We start from the raw sequence: 21,899 nt of genomic DNA on the forward strand, positions 1-21,899 counted from the left end.
CCCTAAGGGCATCTACATGGAAAGTAAAAGTATAAACTGGTAAAACTCCTAAAAATAAACTTAAAAAGAAGCGAAAAGGACATAAACAGCCAAAAACCACTCCTGAATCATAAAAAATAAGCCTAGAACAAATGAAAAGACATACTAAGTTCTTAGAGAGGAACCCATTCTAAAGATGTCATTACACTAATTTATTAAAATTAAAAACAACCTCAATAAAAACAGCCACAGATTTTTTTTCTGCAACTGAAAAAAAAAAATTCTTAAGTTCATATGGAAAAAGTAGATTAGCCAGGAAACCTCTAAAAAAGGAGAGCGAAGAGGAGGAACATGACTCATGAAATATTAAAACATACTTTAAGCCTGGCATAAGAGTAGGCAGAAGACCAATGGAAGAGAATAACGTGTCCAGAATTAGACCTGAAAACAGATAGGACTTGCGTATATATGAGAAAAGTGACAGTTCAAATTGGTGGAAAAACTGGATAGACGTGTAGAAAAAAAGGTGGTTCCATACTTCACACCATGCACTAGGAAAAATTCCAAATATATCAACGATTTAAATGTAAAAAATTAAACAATAAAAGTGCTGAAAGAAAATATAAGAAAATAAGGATTATTTTTGTAAGCTAAAAGATTTTCCTAACTATTAAGATAAAAATATAAACATCAAAATCTTGGGCATAGCAAAATATAGCATAAACTAAATCAAAAGCCAAATGATGAACACTGGGGGATATATCTACAATTCCTATTACAAAGGATTAATCACCTTAATATAGAAAGAGCTTCTCAAATCCATAAGAAAAAGACTGCTGACCCAATAGAAAAATGGGTAAAAGAGAACAGAGAATTCATAGAAAAGAGAATACAAGTGGTTCAAATACATGAAAAGATGTTCAACCTTACTGATAATAATAAAATCAAAACTACACTAAATTATCACTTTTTAGCCTATTAGTTTAGTAAAATTTCTAAATTTGAGAATATAGACTATTGGCAAAATCATGGGGAAACAAACACATGTAGATGGGTAGGAATATAACTTAGTATAAATTTTTTAGAAGACAATTTGGCAGTGTCTATTAAATTCAAATGCATATTCCATTAACACGGCAATTTCACAGCTGGGAACGTAACCTACTGATGTACTCTTAAAACCTGTTAAATAACACAAGGCCTAAGTTATTCCTTGCAGCATTGTTAGTAATAGTAAAGGACTAGAAGCAGTCGATGACCAGAAGTAAGAGACTGGTAGAATAAATTATGGCACAACCATATAATGGAATACTACACAGCTATAAAAAAGAACCAAGTTCTTTATGAACGAATATAGATAGATCTCCAACACGTCTTAGTAGTGAAAAAAGATACAGAACAGTTGTGTATAGCATGTTACTGGCACTTATAAAGCAAAGAAGACTAAAGATTATGTATTTGTTTTGGCTTTTATGTGCATTTAAAATTTTTTTCTAGAAAGATAAATAAGAAACAGACAACAGCGATCACCTACAGGGAGAGATAGTAATTGAGTGAACTGGGACTGAGAGGGAGAAAGATTTATGATAACGCTTTTTGATTTTGTGAACATAATACCAATACAAAGAAAATGAAATAATTAAAATAAATTAGAAATTGCTTGTAATGAAAACAAAGGGAGCAAGCTGAATGACATTAAGGGTCATTCTTCAGGTAAGGCGGCTTGGGCACTTTTCCACACCGCAGAGATGGCCTTCTGGGTCGATGGCGGCCATGACGCTCTCACTCTTGGATAGTGCTAAAATGAACACCGCTGTTATTTATGTCCTGAGGTTTCCTTTTTGCTTCCCTTGCTGATCAACTTCTCTCTTAATTTTTTTTTAAATACTGTGTAAAAAAAGTTAGCGTAACAAGCCTGACTGCTATCCTTTGAAAGGCCTGCTTACAAGGGTGGCCCTTGGCTGGCTTCTGGGAACTTAGATTTGGGCGAGTCCCCACCATTAGCAGAACCGATAAGAGTGGCTCGCTTTCCTCAGACCGTGCACACGAGATGGTTTATGCTGAACGCCTGCTTTCCTCCTGGGGGAATGGCATTTTGATATGTGCCAGGCACAGGGTGCCTACATGATCAGTCCCCAGGAAACACGCTAGGCACCGAGTCCCCGGTGAGCTTCCCTGGTGGACATGTCACTGGGGTTGTCTCCTTGTTGCTGGGGGGTTAAGTACGTCCTGTGTGACTTCCCCCAGAGAGGACTCTTGGAAGTTTGCGCTTGCTTTTCCCTGGATTTCATCCCGTGTGCCTTTTTCCTTTGCTGATTTTGTTCTGTGTCCTTTTCCTGTAAGCGATCTTAGAGGTGAGTATGACTCTATGCTTAGATCTGTGAGTCCTCCTAGTGAACCCCTGAACCTGAGGGGGATCTTGAGGACCCCCAACTCCCTTCTATTAGATTATATTTAAATTTTACATCTAGGAAATAGTTTCTTTAAGGATGCTTCATGTCACTGTTTTAACTCATTTAGTGATTAATTTTATAGTTTAACTACCATAGATTAATCCTATTTTCTTTATTTGCAAGTTTTGGGGATTGTCTTATAATTGCCCCCATATGTAGATTATATGAATTCGGTGTTATTATATGTAAGAAAAATTATGGCAATTGTATGTAAATGGAATATATATTGAAGAAATTTTAACTTGTTATTGCTCATACTTGATTGCTATTGATTTTTGTATAGTCATCCCATATCTACTTCATTGAATTTGTATTCATATTAATAGTCTTTCCGCAATTCCTTTGGATTTTCTAAATGTGAAATCATATCTATAATTAATGACTTTTCTTTCTTTCCAGTATTTATACCTTTTACTAGTCTGAATAGCATTTTTTATTATTTCGGGAACATTACAAAATTCTGGTCAGGACTAAAAGAACATTAATCACAATGATAATGAAGGCATTCTCTTTTTCTTGCTCATTTTAATTAAGAATATTTTAAAATGTTTCTCACTCTAAGTACAGAGTTGGCTATTTAATATAGAAGCTCTTCATCATATGCTAATTTTTTTTCCTCATTAAGAACAGGTACTAAATGTTATTAGATTCTACAAAATGACTATTGAGAAACGCATGTGATTTTTCTTATTTATCCTATTGACATAGTATACAATACTAATTTATTTTCATATACTTAACCTTCATGCATAATTCAGAAAAACTCTTTTGGTATATTATTCTATTAACAGGTCTATTTACCAGTATTTTATTAAATGTTTTCTAATCCATAATGATAAACTAATCTGAGGTGGAGTTTTCTTTATGCTCTTTTTATCTTGAAATAGTGTTATCATAATAATTCTTATCACTTACTGAGTGCTAACTACTTTCCAAGGACTATCCCAGGCTGCTTAGATCCTACCTGCCCTGTAATCTTAACAATCTTGTAAAATCAGTGTTGCCAACCTATCTTACAGAGAAGGAAAGAGGCTTAGAAAAGGCCAAGCACATTTTCAAGGTCATATGAGTCTTGTGGCCAAATTGCTATAGGATGGCTTGGACAGTCCAATCTTTTTCATTGCTCTGGAATTGTGTATTTGATCCTAAAAGTTTAAAAATATTTTTGGTGAACTCAAAAGGACTAGAACCTTTCCTGTGGGAAAGAGGAGATTAACCATGATCACGTTCCTCTATTTCATATCCTGTCACTGGGCTTTTCAGACTTCCTCTTATGGCCATTAGATTTTCTCTTCCAGGAATTATCTGAGACTTTAAACAGTCTTACAACTTTAAAACAGTACACATGTCTTTTTTAAAGATCTTTTTTCTTCAACAAATACTCATCAAACCTATGGACTAGACACTGTTCTAGGTGCTAGGAATACAGCAGTAAACAGAATAGATTAAAAACAAAAAACAAAAAACCCTGTCTTCCTGGAGCTGACATTTAGATGAGGGTGGAGGTGGCAGATAGAGACCCACAGTAAAAAAAATAAAGACGTTAAAAGAAGTAACAGGTGCTACACACTGGAAAACAGCACAGAGTACTGTTAACCGCACAGGCTTTACAGATTGTGTTTAAATCCCAATTCAGTATATGTGACCTTGGGCAAATTACTTATCTTTTCTGTGCGTTGGTCTTATTAGTGAAATGGGAATAAAGGTGACACATTGCGTTGTGTGACGATTAAATGTGTTAATATTTGTAAAGTGCTTAGAGCAGCACATAGCACGATATAGAAGCTAACTGTTACGGTTAAGAAAAATGAAGAAAGGTGGATAAAGAGTGCTAGGAAGACGACATATAATTTTCAAGAGGGCAATTATGGAAGACCCTATGAAGAGGCTTCAGGTGATGAAACACAAGAATAATGCGGGTGTCTTTGGAAGAAGATTCAAGGCAGGAGGACCAGAACACAAAGATCCTAGTAGAAAACCACCAGGTTCATCTGAGGAACAGCAAGGTCGGTGTGACTGAAGAGGGCTGAGTGACAGGGAGACCAGCAAGAGAGAGCAGAGACACACTCGAGGGGAGGGAAGAGGTGCATGAGGTGGGAAAAAAAAAGCCTTTTACTCCGAGTTCTGAGAAGAGGAGCCTTTGGAGATTCTAAGTAGAGCAGTGATCTGACGTCCAGATACACTCTGCAGGGGTGCGAGGGCAGAGGGGCGGAGACTGGTTAGGACACTACTGTGATGAGTCAGGGGACAGACAACGGAGGCAGCGCCCAGAATGACGGAAGTGGAAGTGGTAAGATTCTGGATACATTCGTTAGAGCCAAGAGGATTTCCTGAAACGAATGTGGGGTGTGAGGGAAGGAGGAGTCAAGTATGAAACCAGGGATGTGGGCTGGGGAGACTGACTATAAAAGCATAATGGTAGTTAACTGATATGGGGAAAGAGAGAGGTGGAAGAAGCCTTGGAATTCCGTCTTGGGCATGTTAAGTTTGCGATCGCTATTTAAATGACTGATTAGAGATATGGAGCAGCTAGATTATATTGGAGTCTGGAGTAACAGAGAGAGGTCTGGGCTGGAGACAGATTCAGAAACTATCAACATAGAAATAGTAATTAAAGTCATGAAACTACATGAGGGCATCAAGGCAGTAAGCTGTAGCCAGAAAGAAAGTGGAACAAGGATGGAGCCCAGGGGCACAGAAAAGATGAGGTCAGATTGGGGAGGAAGAAGCAGGAGCCCAGACTGGGAAAACAAGCTCATTTGACACAGGATCTCATTTGCCCTGAGACAACTGAGCAACCTGAATTTAGGTTTTAAAGGCCTTCTCTGGAGAAGGGGACAGAAGTCAGAGCTCAGGGTTTGCCTGAAATGGGAGTCTAACAGAAAGCCAGCCCTGTTAAATTAGAATCCCAGGGCTACATACTTAGTGTAAGGATGAACCAAAACCAAACTTCACACTTCCCTTCCCTCCACGAGGACTGCACAGGGACTGACTGCAAAGAACATTTTCTTGGGGCTGAGCAGAGACAAACACACAAAACAAAACAGTTCCTGAGGGCTGTAATTCTAAGCCAGTCTTCTTGCATATTTGCAGCCCGTATTCATGTCACCTAAGTAATCCCCAAACAGAGTCCCCCAATGGGAGTGCCTCCAGGTATCCATATGCAGACCCTCCCTGGATGAAAGGACCTTCATTCTAGGGCTCAGTGCATTTCCCATAAATAATTGTAAGGATAATGAAAAGAAACTAGTCAAAGATAATCAAGTGTACAAGGATACAAAAGTAGCAAAGGGTGTCTGTCTTTAAGCAGCAAAGGCAGATTTAGGTATAAGAATTATCAGATTATTAAATTTAAAGAAATAAAGAATATACTCGAAAACAGAAAATAGGCAACTATAAAAAGCGATGAATTATTTGAAAAAGAACCAACTAGAACTTCTAGAAATGAAAAGTACCACAACCAATATAAAACTCAATAAATGGGTTTAAAATGGCAAGTCAGTCACAGCTGAAGAAAGAACTTACGAATTGAAAGACAGATGAGAAGAAATTATCCATCTCTCAACAAGAGAAACAAAAGGATGAAAAATAATAAAAGAGAGGTCAAGAGATGTGGAAGACAGTGAAAATAATATACATAAAAAATCAGAGAACCAGAAGAGGATGAGAGGGAAGCTGAGACACAGCCAATATTTGAGGAGACAATGGCTGAGAATTTCCCGGCAGTAATGAAACACTGCAACCTACCAATGCAAGCAGTCTAACCAGTCCCAGTAGGTTAACTACAAAGAAACAAAACCTAGACATATCACAGGGTAACTGCAGAATGCCAACGTCTTTCAAAGTAGCAAGAAAGAAACAAAATGAGTGAGGCTGAGTGGCACGACAGCTCTGACGTAATCTTGGTATGAGGGTGAATGCCTTAAGAGACTACCACAGCCTGCAGCCATCAGTCAAGTAGGATGAGGCTGTTGAGATAAATATGACTGTTCTAACAAATGTGTAAGTCATGTTCACTGGCAGGGATCCAGCTCTGTCATCATTATTTAAGCACTCAAAATTTTTTCTTCCAAAGAAAAGAAAGCGGAACTAAAATAAGTGTTCGAAGTGACTGAGGGTTTTTTTTGTTTTTGTTTTTAAACTCCCACTAATACTTATGTTACTACAGATAAGGCCATTTCCGCTTGCCTGTTTCCTAGTGGAAATGTGAGAGCCACAACATGGGCCATGCTTGTCACTCATATCCTCTAAAACTGACATGCTGACATTCTGTTAAAAAAGGTGACAAACACTGGGGACAAAGAGAGATCCTATAAGGTCCCAGAGACTGAAAAAATAATCTAGGGTTAGAATGCTTTGTACTTCTTAAGAAACGATGGAAGCCAGAATGCAAGGTGGCAAAGCCTCACAAATTCTGAAGAGAAATTTCTAATCTATGTTAAAACCATCATTAAAGTATGAGGGTAAATTAAAGACTCGCAGAAGTGCAAGACCTCAAATGTTTGACTTCATCTCCACCCTTTCTCAGGAAGCTACTATAGGAGACGCTGCACCAAAACGAGAGAGTCGAGTGTCCAAGAGGAAGACACAGGACTCAAGGAAACGGGGTCCAGTTTGGAAGAGACATGAAGAATCCCTAGAACAATGAAAAGAGATTCTCGGATGACAGCTGTGCAGCGTGTGTGAAGCGCACCAGTTTAGAGGCTGTGAGCGATAACCGATCACGAAGATAAAATTAAGACTAATGCATCTGAACAATCTGAAAGAAGCTTCGGACAATCGGTGAGGAGATTTGGGTTGAATTAGTGATAAGTTCAGAAAAAAAAAGGAATAATAAATAGACAATTATTTGCTCCAGGAAAAGTAGAAAGTCGCATAGGAAAGAAAAAGTCGACTATGTGGCATAGCTGTTAAAAGCATTTTATAGTCGTAATAATATAAGCACTAAATAGTCAATGAATCTAAATTATGATATAAGTCTACAGTGTAGATAAAAGGATGAAAAGGAATAAATGTGAGTTGGGGCTAGGAAGAATAGAGCTAAATTTTTCTTTTATAATGGGATAGCAATACATAATGCCTAAAACTGAAAAATCAATAAATACCAATACCAGCATGTTATTTAGAAAAATGGTGGTTAAATACCAAAATAATCAGCTAAAAAAGATGTAAGTGGTGGCCTCTGGGAAGAGGCAAATAGAGGTAGAAATAGAGAGCAGGAAACGGCTGTTTTTAGTAACACCTGGTGGAACTTGACAACACACTGCAATTACACTGACTCCTGACCCCACCTCCCACCAGGTCGAGTAAATCAGAATCACGAGAGTTGGGGCCCCTGGTACAAGTGGTTTTGAAAAGGGTTCTGAATGTTTCTGATGTATAGAAAGAGTTGAGAACTACACCTTTACTATATGTATGAGTTACTTTCATAAAAATAAAAACGCACAACTTAAATGAAGAAATATACATGAATGTGTTGCTATGAAAAAGTATTTAGAAAACACATATATGTTCATAAAACATTCACATGTATGAAACATATAGCAAAGCAGACAACAAAGAAATAATATATGTCATCTAGGTCTCTCTTTTCATTAGAAGCTTATAAAATGGTAGTTTAAAACTTTTTACACATGCTTTGTGGGAAAAGTAAACATCAGACGCCTTCATATGTTAACAGAGAACTGCGCGTGATGTAGAGGCATTAAATTGTACTAATTTTTAAAAAGACCAAATTGGTCTGTGCCATTTTCTGACCTGCCTACTGCATATGGGCTCCCCATATCATTTCTGAAGATCACTATATACTGGATAATTTAATTTTTTAGAGGACTGATAACCGCATGTGCCATCAAAAGCAAACAAGCAAACAAAAAATCCCCCTTTCTATTATTCCACTGCTATCCTGGGGTTCAGAATCTTAAAATCTAGAATTAAATCATGATACGTAATCAAGTAAATACATTTCCAAGTACGCACAGTGGTGTTTTGAAAAGCAGCATCCAATGCTCATTCTACATTCAAAAAACACTCTGGACATAGCAAGGACATATGATGAAAGAAATTCTTGAGATTATAAAAGGTGGTATCAAATAACGTCCATTAAATTGAGAGAAATTACTAAAATACTCTAAATGCATGCTGGAGCTTATTAAGCAATACACCTGATCTGGTGTATCAACATATTCTATCACATCATTAAACTGTAGCAAATGATTCCTTTCCATTTACAAAGACACGGAATGCTTCTTTTGAATTCCGTGAAGATACAAATGCCTTGGCTCTTCTGGTATTATTACGTTTAAATGAGATCATCAATAAAACTTTTCCTTTGGCAACCTCCCACCCCCTCAAAAAGGTTAAAAGCAACAATAGTACACACATGATTTAAGAAGGCATACGGCTAATTTTCCTAAAGATCAAAATCGTAATGTTAAACTTGACAAAATAGTGGGAAATATGCTGAAAAATTTGGAGTACGTTGGATGCTCTTGGAATTCAGAAACTAAACATGAAAATTTGAGGGAAAACATGCTTGGGGTCAGCCCTCTTGGCCACCAGATATTCCCATTCCTCTCCTGAAATAAACCTACCAAGGCCTGCTTCTCCATCTAATTATACAAACACTCACAACAGAAAGTTTTAATTGGCAGTTTTCATATGCAGATCCCAGCATATTTCTGAACATATTGTTCACTAATGAAATATTCCAACCACGTACGAAGGACTCCAAAAATTCTGTTTTTTACTTTCCTGTAAATTATTATAGTTTGAATTCTAATATCCTACTTTAAGGTGTTTTGCTGCTGGCATTCTTTATACAATCATTGAAAAACACTGCTTCAAAAGCGAAATATAAAACAAAGGATTTTCAAGTGAGATCCCTATTATTTATTTCAGCATCGAGGGCCATATTTTTTACTTACTGTCACGAATTTTAAAAAAATAAGTGCATCTAAAACAATGTATGTTGATAGTCAATGACTGTAATGGTATATAACATGGAATAGAAATTTCACTTAAATTACAGCACCTCAGTGTGTGAAAGGGGAAAAAGTCTAAAAACTAGAAAACGAAACTTGCCGACACACTTCTACCTCTATAAGAGAAAATTATTCTGAGTTATATAACAAAAATAAACCTTCCACCAGAGATCTTGGAAATCTTGAAATTTTTTTTCCTGCAGGAGGATTTATTATTTTCCACTGAGTGTCCATTCATGCGTTTTCTTCTTGTTTCTATTCATAGCACCAGATCCTGACTAGCATGCACAACCTCAAAAGAAAAGAAAGACTAAATACAAACTGTGTAAAATTAAATAAAATAAAGCAAAATAAAAAGGCACATGTTAAGACTGGTTACCTCGGGGGGTGCCATAACATAAAGGACAATAGTGCTCACGGAACTCACCTTATAGGCAACGCTATTGGATGAATCCACGATGATGAACAGGGGCTTCCTTGTGAAGGGATAGAGGTCTCCGGGATGGAGGCTGGGGAAACAAGAGCGATGACAATAAATAACTGAACAACTCTATCAGCTAAATCTTAGAATCTTTATTCTTCAGTTTGGCTGCTCGTGTCTCCTTTCTATTGTAGCACTGAGAGACAAAGATTAATTAAGCAAAAGACGAAAAACGTCTGTATTGATCAGAATAGACAAGTTAACAAGTTTTGACTGGAAAAAAAATTCAGAGATGGTTATTATCCAAGAATATTTGAGCCAAAGAGAAGTCTATATATTCAAAGATGGACTAAACATACAACCTGAAAATCAAAGAAGGCAGCAGCATTTGGGTATTTGTTTAGGATTTAAAAGCCTCTTTTAAAACATGTTTTGAAAACAAAGTTATAATAACACAACCAGATTTGTATTTCAATGAGTCTTTCAAAATCTATATCCATTTTAAAGATTTTTAATATGTCAAGCTACATTCTTAATATTGCAGACAGTAATAGGGGCTCCCCTTTTACTATTCTTTATGTTTCCTCTGGACATCTGCATCAGAATCAGCTGGGCGCTTCTTAAACATATAGACTCACTGGCCCACAGGAGACATACTGGCCCCAAAGGCTTAAGTCCAGTTACACGCATTGGAGAGGCATTGCTTAAGATGGTCACTGTTTGATGTGCATGTTCTATCCACAGCTTACTAGGCAGTGTGTGTGTGTACGTATAAATATTGATGTAAACATAATTATAAATATATAAAACGATGTGTCAACAAGCAATAGCATCAAACCTCAACATATTTCAAATACAAGTTTCATTTACAACTAAAGTCAATGACAACGCCAACATATGGCTTGGGGGACTGTTAGCTATTATGTATATAATTTGAAATGTCTCCCTCTTTGCCCTCCCTTCCCCATTCTTTAATATAAAGTTAACCGTGTTATGTAAACTGCTATTAGAAATGCAGTTTCAAACAAGTGTGGTTTCCTTTAAAACCAGATTGTGGTTTCCTTTAAAACCAGAAATTTTAGAGCCAATAGTGGCCTAACCAGTGAATGTGTTATGTATCATGTCCTAACATTTACCTATGTATACATTTAGTCTCATCCAGCTTAAATGTAATTTTGTTCAGTGACATAGCTCTAGTAATTGAATAGTGCCTGACACATAATGGATACTCAACGAAATTAAAAGAAAAAAAAAAAATCAGCCAAAAATTCTAAAATTCCTGAGATAGTCAGAGACTAATATTGCTGGAATCCAAATAGGTGTTAAGTAGCCTGAGAAAATATTTCTAGTACTAGAAAAAGTCCCCATTTCACTTAGTATTCTATAAGAGAGATCTATACTTTTTATAATAGGCGGAGACACTAGAATACTTACCAGTGCATTTCCTTGTGGGACTGATTTCGTTTGTGGATAGCATCTCCGTTTATAATATCTCGGTTACTATTAGTAAGTACCCCTCCAAAATCATATGGACCTGTGAAAACAAAGGAAAGAACCCTAGACTTCAATCGGAGAGTAACATTGATTTGACGTTCAAACACAAAGGTATTGTGTGACTCTCTTATTGATACAAGTGGAAGATAACCATGAAACATTTAAATTATTTTAAAATTTAACATTCTCGTTTAATGCAGTCTTTAAATGATTTCAGCATGTTGCCTGTTTTCAACATTTTTAAAAAAATCATTTAATTATTCATCAGTTCTTCAAACAGAATATAATGAGAAACAAAACAAGAATCTACTGCATCTCATTATTCTGGGTAATAAAAGGGACAGAGATCTGGGATGCTCAAAATGATCGTTACATTTCAAACAAAATTAAAGTCTCCGGTTTAACAAAAGTACTTAAGAAATTGGAGAATAAAGGTCTAATAATTTTTTTTTAATTAAAATTTTTTTCAGAGTTGACATACCATATCATATCAGTTTCAGGTGTACAACATAGTGATTAGACACTAGTAATTTCTTAAGTATAAATATTAAGTGAGCCACTAATTGTAAAATTTAGGAAAAATCTGGAATGAAACTTGAAAATTCTCACTGACAAAAACTTTATTTTTAAGAAAAAAATTGCCAAATTTCAGTGTGTAAAAAAATCCATTATGATCACTGTTATATCAATTACTGTAGTTCCAGTTTGGAAGTTAGCCTTTTCCCACTGGTCATATCAGTTAAATTCTTGTCTAAATGGAGCAGCAACTGTAACATGTTAGAAATAATCTCTGAAAGGACAATTCAGTTAATACCTATTGCAGTACTACTGTACTTTGAAAAAAGTAAAACAAGAGGTCCATATGGTATTTGTAAATAAAATTATTAACTTTACTACAAAAAAATTGAAGTAGTTTGATTTCACATCACTTTTAATGTTGTGTTATATTTTATCACTTAAAAAATCACTGCAATGAAAAGACTTCGAGATTCATTTTGTTTTGTTTTATTTTGATTTTAACACTTAAAGAAGATCTGCAGGTCATGCAAGGAAGATGGCAGGGACATGCATTGTATAAAGGAATGCAAATTTCAACAAACAGATGAGGAGGAAAATGTTAAGGATGTTAAGAAATTTTTTTTTTTTGGTCCAGACAAAGATTTAATTGCCTAATTTATATCCCAGTTACTCACCTATTGGGACCAATTTCATATATTCTGGACAGTTTTAAGTTTTTATTCTGAAACAGCATCCCAATATTCTACAGGTTGAATCCATAAAAACCAAAGAAAGGACAGAAAATACCCATGACAAGGACTTGAACTTTCACAGTTACAAAAGTGTACTGATTTCTACAAAGACTTTCAGCCACCACAAAACCCTGACCGGATTTGCTAATGCACTAAAGGCTTAGAAAAATTCAATGATGTTAAGTAGATCATTAGGCTTCGTTATTCCATATATACATATATATACATATATATATTAATCTATGATCTATAACTATTGCCAAAAGTTTTTAAGATATATATATATGTATATATATGTATATATGTATATGTATGTGTGTGTGTGTGTGTGTGTGTGATTTTGGCAAATCTGAGATTGAGTTAGTACGTGAATTTGCTGATGATTTGTGGGCTTCAATGTATAAATTTCAGCAAATACAATAGACTGGGGTATCTATAGGACTGCCAATTCAACAAATAGATCAGGTTTCAAATTTGGAAGCCTCTCTAAAAAGCTTGAGATGGTCTGAGGGCTGTGGGCCATCGTCTTGTAGAAAATAAAGAGAATTCAAGCCCTGCTTACAACAAGGAGCATTCCTTTATTGTACCTTCACTATCAGAACGACCTGTGGGGAAAACGCCAGTGGCTGACAGGTAAATCAGAAGCACGCTATTGGCAGGCAGCTCCTGAAATTGAAAAAAATCACATATACAAAACAACAAACAGGGAAAACAGTTTTATTTAAAACTCATGACATTCTGAAGTTGTGGGGAAAACAAAAACCTAATTTAACATATTACTGTTTTCTCTATGGGAAGAGTCACTCTTGCTGGTTCCAACTTTTAACTATCGACGCAGCAAAGATTCATTATTAATCTATGATCTGTAACTATTGCCAAAAGTTTTTAAGATATTCTCTGCTTTAAAAACCACATCATTTGGAGTATGTTCTCTGAAAAACTTGAAATAGAGAGATGTAAAGATCCTGATTATAGGTCTAAAAGACAAACTCCCAACTGTGCCTTTCTCTATATAAACCTTGCAAGGAATTCGTTACTTTTCAAGCTCTTTCAATGACCAAAATGTTTCCCTGAGCTGCCTGAATATATAACAGGCCTACGCAACCTGCTCCTTTTTTTCTTTTGTTCTGCATTGACTCTTATTCCTACAGCAGTTTAGCAATAAAAACCTGAGGGAAGGAATTAAGCAACAGTCTCATTAACTAATGGGAAGGAAGATTCATAGCATCATAAGCAATTTCCATTCTGAAAATAGCTCTGATTAGGATATTTGGAAAGCAGTTTTAATTTCGCATGTGACCTAAATTCTTGACTCAAATATTTAAAGAGAAGAGTGACTCTTAGATTCCACTTAGGGCGCACTTTCCCCATAAAGTAAAAAGTATTGGATCATAATATACCTTAAAAGATGCTGCTAAGAATGTGTATAGTTGGCTGAAGGTGGGTTTGTAGAGCAGATATTTGTGGGGGTTTTCCCGCCTGGTCGGCTTGTCAGCTGATTCCTGTATTTACACACAGAAAACAATACACATGCAGGCTGTATTTGACAGGTGAATCATCAATGCCAACTTTTACAACCCTCTCTATCAAATATCTTTTTTTCCTCAATGTTACTATTATCGTGCTTATTTACTTCTCCTGTGTCTCGTCAAGACAGTTCATTATTTGCACTCAGCATTTGTTGAATAACAGCATTGAATAATAGCATTCCACATGGAGCAGAAGCAGCAAAAGTGTTACCAAAACTGCAAGTGTCGGAAGATGATACCTGCATTCCTGGCTTGTTCATCTGGGAGGCTAAATTCATTGGCTCCCTTTCCAGGGCTTGTAACATCCGGAACATGTCCACGGTTAGCTCACTGAACTTAACCTGCAAGGAAAACAAACCTGACTATTAACGCAGTACGCAGACCCAGACGTCTTTAATCTTATTATTACTCTTGACCTTGATGTGTACTTAACGACATTGGATATTTTATTGTCCAGTGTTTTACTTTATTTTTATTTCTTTAGTTTTTATTTTCCAGCATTTTATTATGAGAGATTTCAAGACAGAACACTGAAAGAATTATATAGACATCTAGATCCTGTAACATTAATGTTTTTCTGTATTTGCTTTATCACACATCTATCTCTTCACACTTCTATCAACCCATCAATTTCCTCAGGTGTTTTTAAAAACAAGTAAAAGTAGTCATGAAAACACAGAGACCTGTATCAGGTCCTATAAAACGTGTTAACTTTTGGCAAACAGTCAAGCTGATTGATGTATGTGGCCATGGCCCATATTTTACAACCTCATTATACTTTGGCACTATACGGTGATTAAGACTGTATCTTTTTCAATTTTGAATCGCACTTCTATAAAACTTCAGGTTAGCAATGTTTTATTTAAGATGTTTTAATTCAGAAATTTGCAAATTAATGTTTGTAAGAGCCAAAATTGGAGCAGTACTAGAAGAGTTAACAATTACAGAAATAATAGGCGTTAAGGGAACTTGTACAAATAATGTATACAGAAAAATGTATTCACTGGTGACTCTTCCAATATCCCATAATTTCTAGTAAGTTCCATTTCTAGTACATTAAATCATCATCATGGGACTACTCTCTTATGAAAAAATATTTGAAATTTGCTTTTGACAAATGTACTTAAACATAATCCCTCCTCTCCTTTTTGCCTGATTATAGATGTAATATACAGATTTAGAAAGTTGTAAAAAGAAAATTAAAGTCACCTACAATTCTGCTATTCAGAGATAAACCTTTTATGATATTGGTGAATTTATTCCTAGTCTTTTTCCTGTGCATATATGTATATAGACACTTTAACATATATAATTCTGTTTCATAGTTCCATAACAAGTTTATTTTCAAGTACCATGAGTATCTTCCTCTGTGATTAAAAATTCTTTCTAAACTATTTAAATGTCTGTAACATAGTCCATATATAGACACGGCAGAGTTTAATTAACCATTTCCTCATGGATGGATGTTAGGCTATTTACAAGGAAATAATAGTTCTGTAATAATCAAAAGCACTATTTTTCAAAGTGGATTTTAAGCATAATGCCTGCACGATTCTTTACCTGGTTGTTACAATTACCAATAATGAGTGCGTCGGCCAGGGACAACTGCCCCACAATCATGCCCTGTTCCAGCAGTGGAGCTCCTGTTTCGGCAAGGCGATTAGATGTGATGACAATGGTGTTGTCATCATTCAGTACCATGACGGGGTCCGCCTACAGAAGAAAAGCAGTAAGTAGTTGATGGCCCAGACGAAATGTCAGTATAGTAAGTTATTCCTCCTTCTTGACATCTAAACACAGTAAAAATATCTATCACACGGACATGTGTCTATCCATACTTATTTATGACAACCTTCCTTGTCAGGCACTGACCTCGATGAAAGCGGCCACTTCTTGAAGCACCAGGTTCCATTCCACTTGATCTTCAGTATTAAAGCGGTGAGTATAATCTTCAATTTCATCAGACAATTCCTGATTTTAAGGTATCACAAAGAAAATGATTATAGGGAAAAAAAAACAGATGGCTATATTGTACCACATAGTTAAGAACTTTATTATCAATATACAGTCCTGATTACAACCAAAAACGAAGAATGAAAACGACATGGATTTATTTCAAAATCAAAAACTCCAGAATAATACATATCAGTAAGATCTTCACAGACCCAGGGCGACCCATACCTACTCAGTGCCACATTGACAATGAATCTATTTATTTTTTATTTTTTAAAATTAATTAATTTTTTATGGTGACATTGGTTAACGAAATCTGGTAAGTTTCAGCTGTACATTTTAACAGTAAGGCATATATATATATATATATTTACACTGTGTGTTCACCTCCCATAGTTAGATTTCTTTCTGTCACCAATTATTTGACCCCTTTTATGCTATCTATCCCCTCCCGCTACCAGGTAACTACAATCTATAGTCCATATCCATGAGTCTCTGTTTGTCCTGTTCATTTGTTGCTTTTAGGTTTATATCCCACATATAAGTGAAATCATGTGATTTTTCAACTTTTTTCTGTCTGGCTTATTTCACTTAGCATGATGATCTCGAGGTCCATCCATGTTGTCAAAATGGCAGTATGTCATCTCTTCTGGCAATGAATTTATGAACAGAAAACTCTTGATGGTAAAACCTCAAATTTTTAACATTAAAAAAATGAATACGGTCTAGTTAATTTTCTTTGGATTTACATCATACTTCTTTTTTGGAAGGGGGAACAGTCTCAATAGTAAGTGGGAGTGGAGGAAGACAGAAGAGGACTTATCAAAAGTAGTATATTTGAGAACCAAAATTAAGAAGTGTGCCACTGAAACCATGAACTGAGTACAGGGTGCAGCCGGAATGGAGTACATTCTAAAATCAGCACAGATATTAATGAAATCTGTACAGATATTAAGTGGAACTCGAATGCTGTTAACTCTTAATTACCAGAGTTAATGAAGGACAGAGTGATGCTGACATACTAAATGGATGAAAAAACCAAAACACATTCACAATCCCTTTGTAACACATTGTACACTTTTTCTTGACCTAACGTTTCAATTATTTTCTCTTAAACTAAATATGTTAATTTTTGTTTGCATTTCCTAACCGTCCATTGATGAGCGGTGAAATGCAGAACACGCTGAAGGGACACAAGCACAGAATCAAGAAAGTTATCTCTGATTAGTGTGTGCTTGCAATAAGAAGAGATGGAAAATTTTTTTTATCATTACCCTTGTTGGAGGCTACCATACTTTGAATGTTGTAGTGATTTAGATATACCTCAAATTATTTTAACCTTAAATCTATTGTTAAAAAACATTAGCCATATACAATTAGAGGTTAGGATTTAAATTATTTTAAAGTACATTTACCTTCACCAGATCCTTTACGACGTCCATTTTGTTGAGAAGAAGACAGACGACTATAAATCTTGCATAGTATCGTAGCTTCTTAACCACCAACTCAGGCCTATAGTAGATAAATGGGAAAATATTCATTAGATTACAAAAGAAAACATTCTTTTTGATTTTTCTAACTTTCCTATACCTTTTATACTTGTTTGATCCTATTCTGCAGTTATAAACATTTCTGCATATAACCTATAGTCTTTTAACACATTTCTTACTGATTCATTACATTGTTCATCCTTAATTCATTCATTCAACAAATATCTATTGAAAACTTAGATGTATCGGGCACTATGTTAGATGCTAGAAGTAGAGTGATTTAAAAAAAATGATAGACACAGTCTCTCGTTCACAGATCTTACAAAGTATTTCAAATGTAGAGGAGACAGATAAATACTTAAAACCCAGTGGAATAAATATATTGATAGGAGAGACTAAAGATGCTATCAGACACTAGCTGTTGAGTGAGAGAAGGCTTCCTAGTGAGAGCAACATTTAAGACTGTAAGAAAAAGTAGGAGACAACAGGCAGAAAAAGACAAGGTGAAAAGAGTTCCAGGAAGAACATTGTTTTTGAAATCTTATTGTTCTGATATTAATATAATACAGCCAGTTTTCTTATGCTTAGTGTTTATTTTTATGCCTTATCTTTTTCTATCTCTCTACTATCAAGTACCTGTGTCTTTTTAACATATCTTTTGTAGACAGCATATGGTTAGGTCTCACCGTTTTTTTTACATCTTGCTTTTTTTTATCCACTTTGATCATCTCTACCTCATACACTCAGGTCCCCAACCATTTACATCTAATCTCATAGGTGCTTTGGCTGGGTCTGTGCCCACTTTGCTATGTTTTCCATTTTCCTATTCTGTGTTTGTGTTCCTCTATTGCTCCTTTTTTGCTTTCTTTTCAGTTAATCTAATGTATTTTAGTGTACCATTTTATAACGTTTTGGCTTCTATTAGTATCGCGAGGAGTGGCAGTTCGCGATACTTATTAAAGGCTATTTACAATCGATATTGCACCTTTTCATACCTGACCTTTATACTTATCCCTTATCAATTCAAACCTGACACTTCCAATTTCCACTTCCTGCTTTCCGCATCCTACATTACAAATATAATAACCTTAGAGCAGTATTGTTTGTATATGTTTGACACTCTTCATAATAAATTTTAAAAAATTCTTCTTTAATCATGAGTTATTTAGAAATGTGTCTACTAACTGACAAATTTGTTGATTTTGTTACATTCTTAATTTTTAATGGAATGGCACCACAGTTAGATAACATATACTTGAAATAATGAAATCTGTTTTGTGGCAAGTATAAGTCAATTTCACATAAATTTCACAAATTTTCATGTAAGTGTGAAAATAATGTGCATTCGCTTATTGCTGTGTGGAGCTTTATGCACACTGGAACAAATTTTTAATTATGTTATTCAAATCATCTTATAATTTTTCATCTTCTTGACATATAATTTGTTAAACATGGTGTATTAAAAATTTCCATGTATATTAGATAACTTATCAATTTCTCCATGAAAATATGCTACTTTTTGCTTTACTATAATGCTACATAATTGAGTATTCACAAGTTTAGAAATTTTATGTTTTCTGGAGTTGTTCCTTTTATCATTATGAAGTAAACCTCTATCCCTAGTAATAACTTTCTCCCTTAAATATAAATGTACACATAAACATTGCAGAATTTCTTCCTCTTAGTATCTGTCTCATTTCTCTTTTTCTGTGTACATTTTATCTCTGGAGGGTCTCCTATAAACAGTGTATTTTGCTGGATTTAAGAAAAACTGGATTTTTTTAAGAAAAGGCATACTGATAATCTCTGACTTTTACCTAGGAAGTTTATATATCACTTTCATATACTATGACTACCAATGCACTTGGACTTGTTTCTACTTTATTATTTTGTGCTAATTATACTTTTTTTAGCATATATTATTTTTCCACCTTTTATTGTGATAATGATACTTTTATTATTCAGTTTCCTCACCTTCTACCTGTGTTGAAGTTACACAGTCTCGTGTTCTTTTAAAATATTTTTCTTAATATTTTAATAAGCAAACTACTTACTCTAAGCTTCTTCTGAACAATAAATGAATATTATTAGTAGGGTTTAGAGCTTTTTCTTCTTTCATGTTATAGTTATTTAGGATTTGGCACCATTTTATCTTAATAGCCTCAATTAGCCATTATTACAATGATTATTATCTTACGAAGTCTGTGCCTTTTTAGGAAACAAAGGGGTAATTTTTTCTCACCAATCCTTGTTTATCACCCCTTCCTTCTAGTTTCCACTTTCCTCTTTCTGAAGGAATCCTTATTAGCTCTTTTACATCACTAAAACAACCAGCCCTCGAAAGGTGGTCTGTCACAGCACTGGTCATCAGGCTAACGAATTGGAAATTCTTCTTAGTTTCTTGACGGCTAACCTGTCCATTGAAAGGGATGGTTGATCTATCTTATCCAGAATTTCTAGGTATTTTGGAGGTAGTATTTTAGATTACCTATCCTACCACATTGTCAGAAGTGGAATTCAAAATAGAAAGAAAATTTGGAGGATGTCCATTCACACCTGAAATATCAACAAGACAATTCTTTAATTTTTCATAAAAAATAAAATAGGTTCTATGACTCTATATCATAGATTATACAACTATGTGTAGATTATACAAACATATGTTGAACCAGAGATTGGCAAACTCTCTTTACATGGCCAGACAGTAAACATTTTTAGCTCTGCAGGCCACTTACAGTGTCTGTAGCATATTTATCTTTTCTTTTTTCATAACCCTTTAAAACTATAAAAACGGTTCTAAGCTACCATGCAGCACAAAAATCGGCCGTAATTTGCCAAACCCTGTATTAAATAAACATACAGAAGTGGTGGATGCGTTGTTTTGGAAACCACTGTATTGGAATGCAGCAAAGCACAGAAATAGTAAGTCAGGGCTCCCTCCTCGCCCACAAGAGGCTGCCCCAGTCCAGCCTGAAACCCCAAACCCACAGCCCACAACCTATGCCTGACTCCACATCAAACTGCAGAAGGAAAGGCCCTCCTGTGAGCCTCACGGGAAAAGTTCAGGTCAAATCCTCCACATAAATGCCACTACTAGGAAGTACCCACGTGAATCTTCGACTTTAGACGCCCGTTTCCCACTATAACAAAACTTCAGTGCTGTCGACGCTAGAGCAGGCATCATGACTCCCTTGACAAAGTTCTTCTGGCGCTTGGACTGCAGCCTTGACCATCCTGCCAGGGCCACTGCTCAGAAGGCACTGACTCTACACGTTTGCCTGAGAAACTGTTTTCCCAGGGGGCTAACGCAGCATTTCCCCGCATCCTCTGTGTGCCCAGAAACTTCACCTTCTGCACATCTAACTGACCAGCGTCAGCCTCAGCCATTTACAACAGCTAAGGTTTGCAGGTCCTAGGACAAGTGATTATGTGGTGACATCTCCTCTGTTAAACTGGACGGGCCCGTGGGATGAAACATTCGGAGAGCTGTCTATGCTTAATGACAGTCACCTTGGTAATGGCTGGAATGTACCATTCCTCCTGGCTTTGACACAATCCTTAGGCACTGAGACAGTGCAGAGAGAACTTGCCCCTTTGAAGAGAGATTTTTGCCTTTTAAAGCAACTGTGAAATACTGGAACACTTTCTTACTTAGTTTTCATCTCCTGGCTGTTGATTTTAGGAGTCGTGGCCAACTGCTACCTTGACTGGCCCCCTTGCCCTATGTGAACTAAGAAGCGAACAACCTACCAACTGAACAAAGTCCTTCCAGAGAACAAGGTGAAGATTTTGCACACTGGATGGTCCTTGGATTCTAATTTAGTGTCTTTAGGGCAAAAGATTTTGTCGTCTTGATCCCAAATAAGCCTACCTCTGCCCTGGCCCTGCTCTAGGAGGCAGCACAGGAAAACAATTCGTATTTGGTATTTGCTATTAGGATAGAAAATTTCACAAATCTGATTGTTGGGTTTTAAGCCAAAGGGCCTAAGGCCAATTTTCCTTTTGGCAAATTAGAAAAGTGAATTATACAAGTATTTTATGATCGCTTAAAATAGTTCTTCGTATTATATTTACTTTTCATACTGATAAAATGTCACATAGCCTTAGCCCTTTTGCATGGTTTTAGATACACAATTTATCTCACCAAGAATTCAGACATATAGTACAACACGAATGCCAAAAAAAAAAGGGGTGGTGGTGGCGGGTAGAGTTGAAGGAAACATACCTGTAGTGAATACATCGCAAGCAAATCATAAGAAGAGCTGAATGAATAGTAATTGATGCTCCTTCTAATAGAAGAATGAAGTAAGGTGATGGCAAAAAGACTGGGGGAAAATAATTCAGCAT

At 35.8% G+C, this 21,899-nt stretch overlaps 1 protein-coding gene across 3 annotated transcripts in view; it reads right to left on the bottom strand.

Moving 5' to 3' along the window:
* SCAI (suppressor of cancer cell invasion) overlaps positions 1 to 21,899 on the bottom strand; it is a 113,073-nt gene that overhangs the window by 18,816 nt on the left and 72,358 nt on the right. For all 3 annotated transcript variants that reach the window (XR_001517478.2, XM_006917959.3, XM_025051135.1), the window contains exons 7-14: positions 17,478 to 17,574; positions 15,982 to 16,080; positions 15,670 to 15,822; positions 14,349 to 14,450; positions 13,981 to 14,082; positions 13,168 to 13,246; positions 11,271 to 11,370; positions 9,843 to 9,924 (exon numbers count right to left, since the gene is read on the bottom strand). Coding sequence is in view for 2 of the 3 variants with exons in the window: in XM_006917959.3 (XP_006918021.1) it covers positions 9,843 to 9,924; positions 11,271 to 11,370; positions 13,168 to 13,246; positions 13,981 to 14,082; positions 14,349 to 14,450; positions 15,670 to 15,822; positions 15,982 to 16,080; positions 17,478 to 17,574 (814 nt within the window). In the remaining variant the exon portion in view is untranslated. The remainder of the gene's footprint in view (positions 1 to 9,842; positions 9,925 to 11,270; positions 11,371 to 13,167; positions 13,247 to 13,980; positions 14,083 to 14,348; positions 14,451 to 15,669; positions 15,823 to 15,981; positions 16,081 to 17,477; positions 17,575 to 21,899) is intronic.

The sequence above is a fragment of the Pteropus alecto genome, unplaced genomic scaffold (assembly GCF_000325575.1).
Source record: "Pteropus alecto unplaced genomic scaffold, ASM32557v1 scaffold67, whole genome shotgun sequence".
NCBI classification, from domain to species: domain Eukaryota; kingdom Metazoa; phylum Chordata; class Mammalia; order Chiroptera; family Pteropodidae; genus Pteropus; species Pteropus alecto.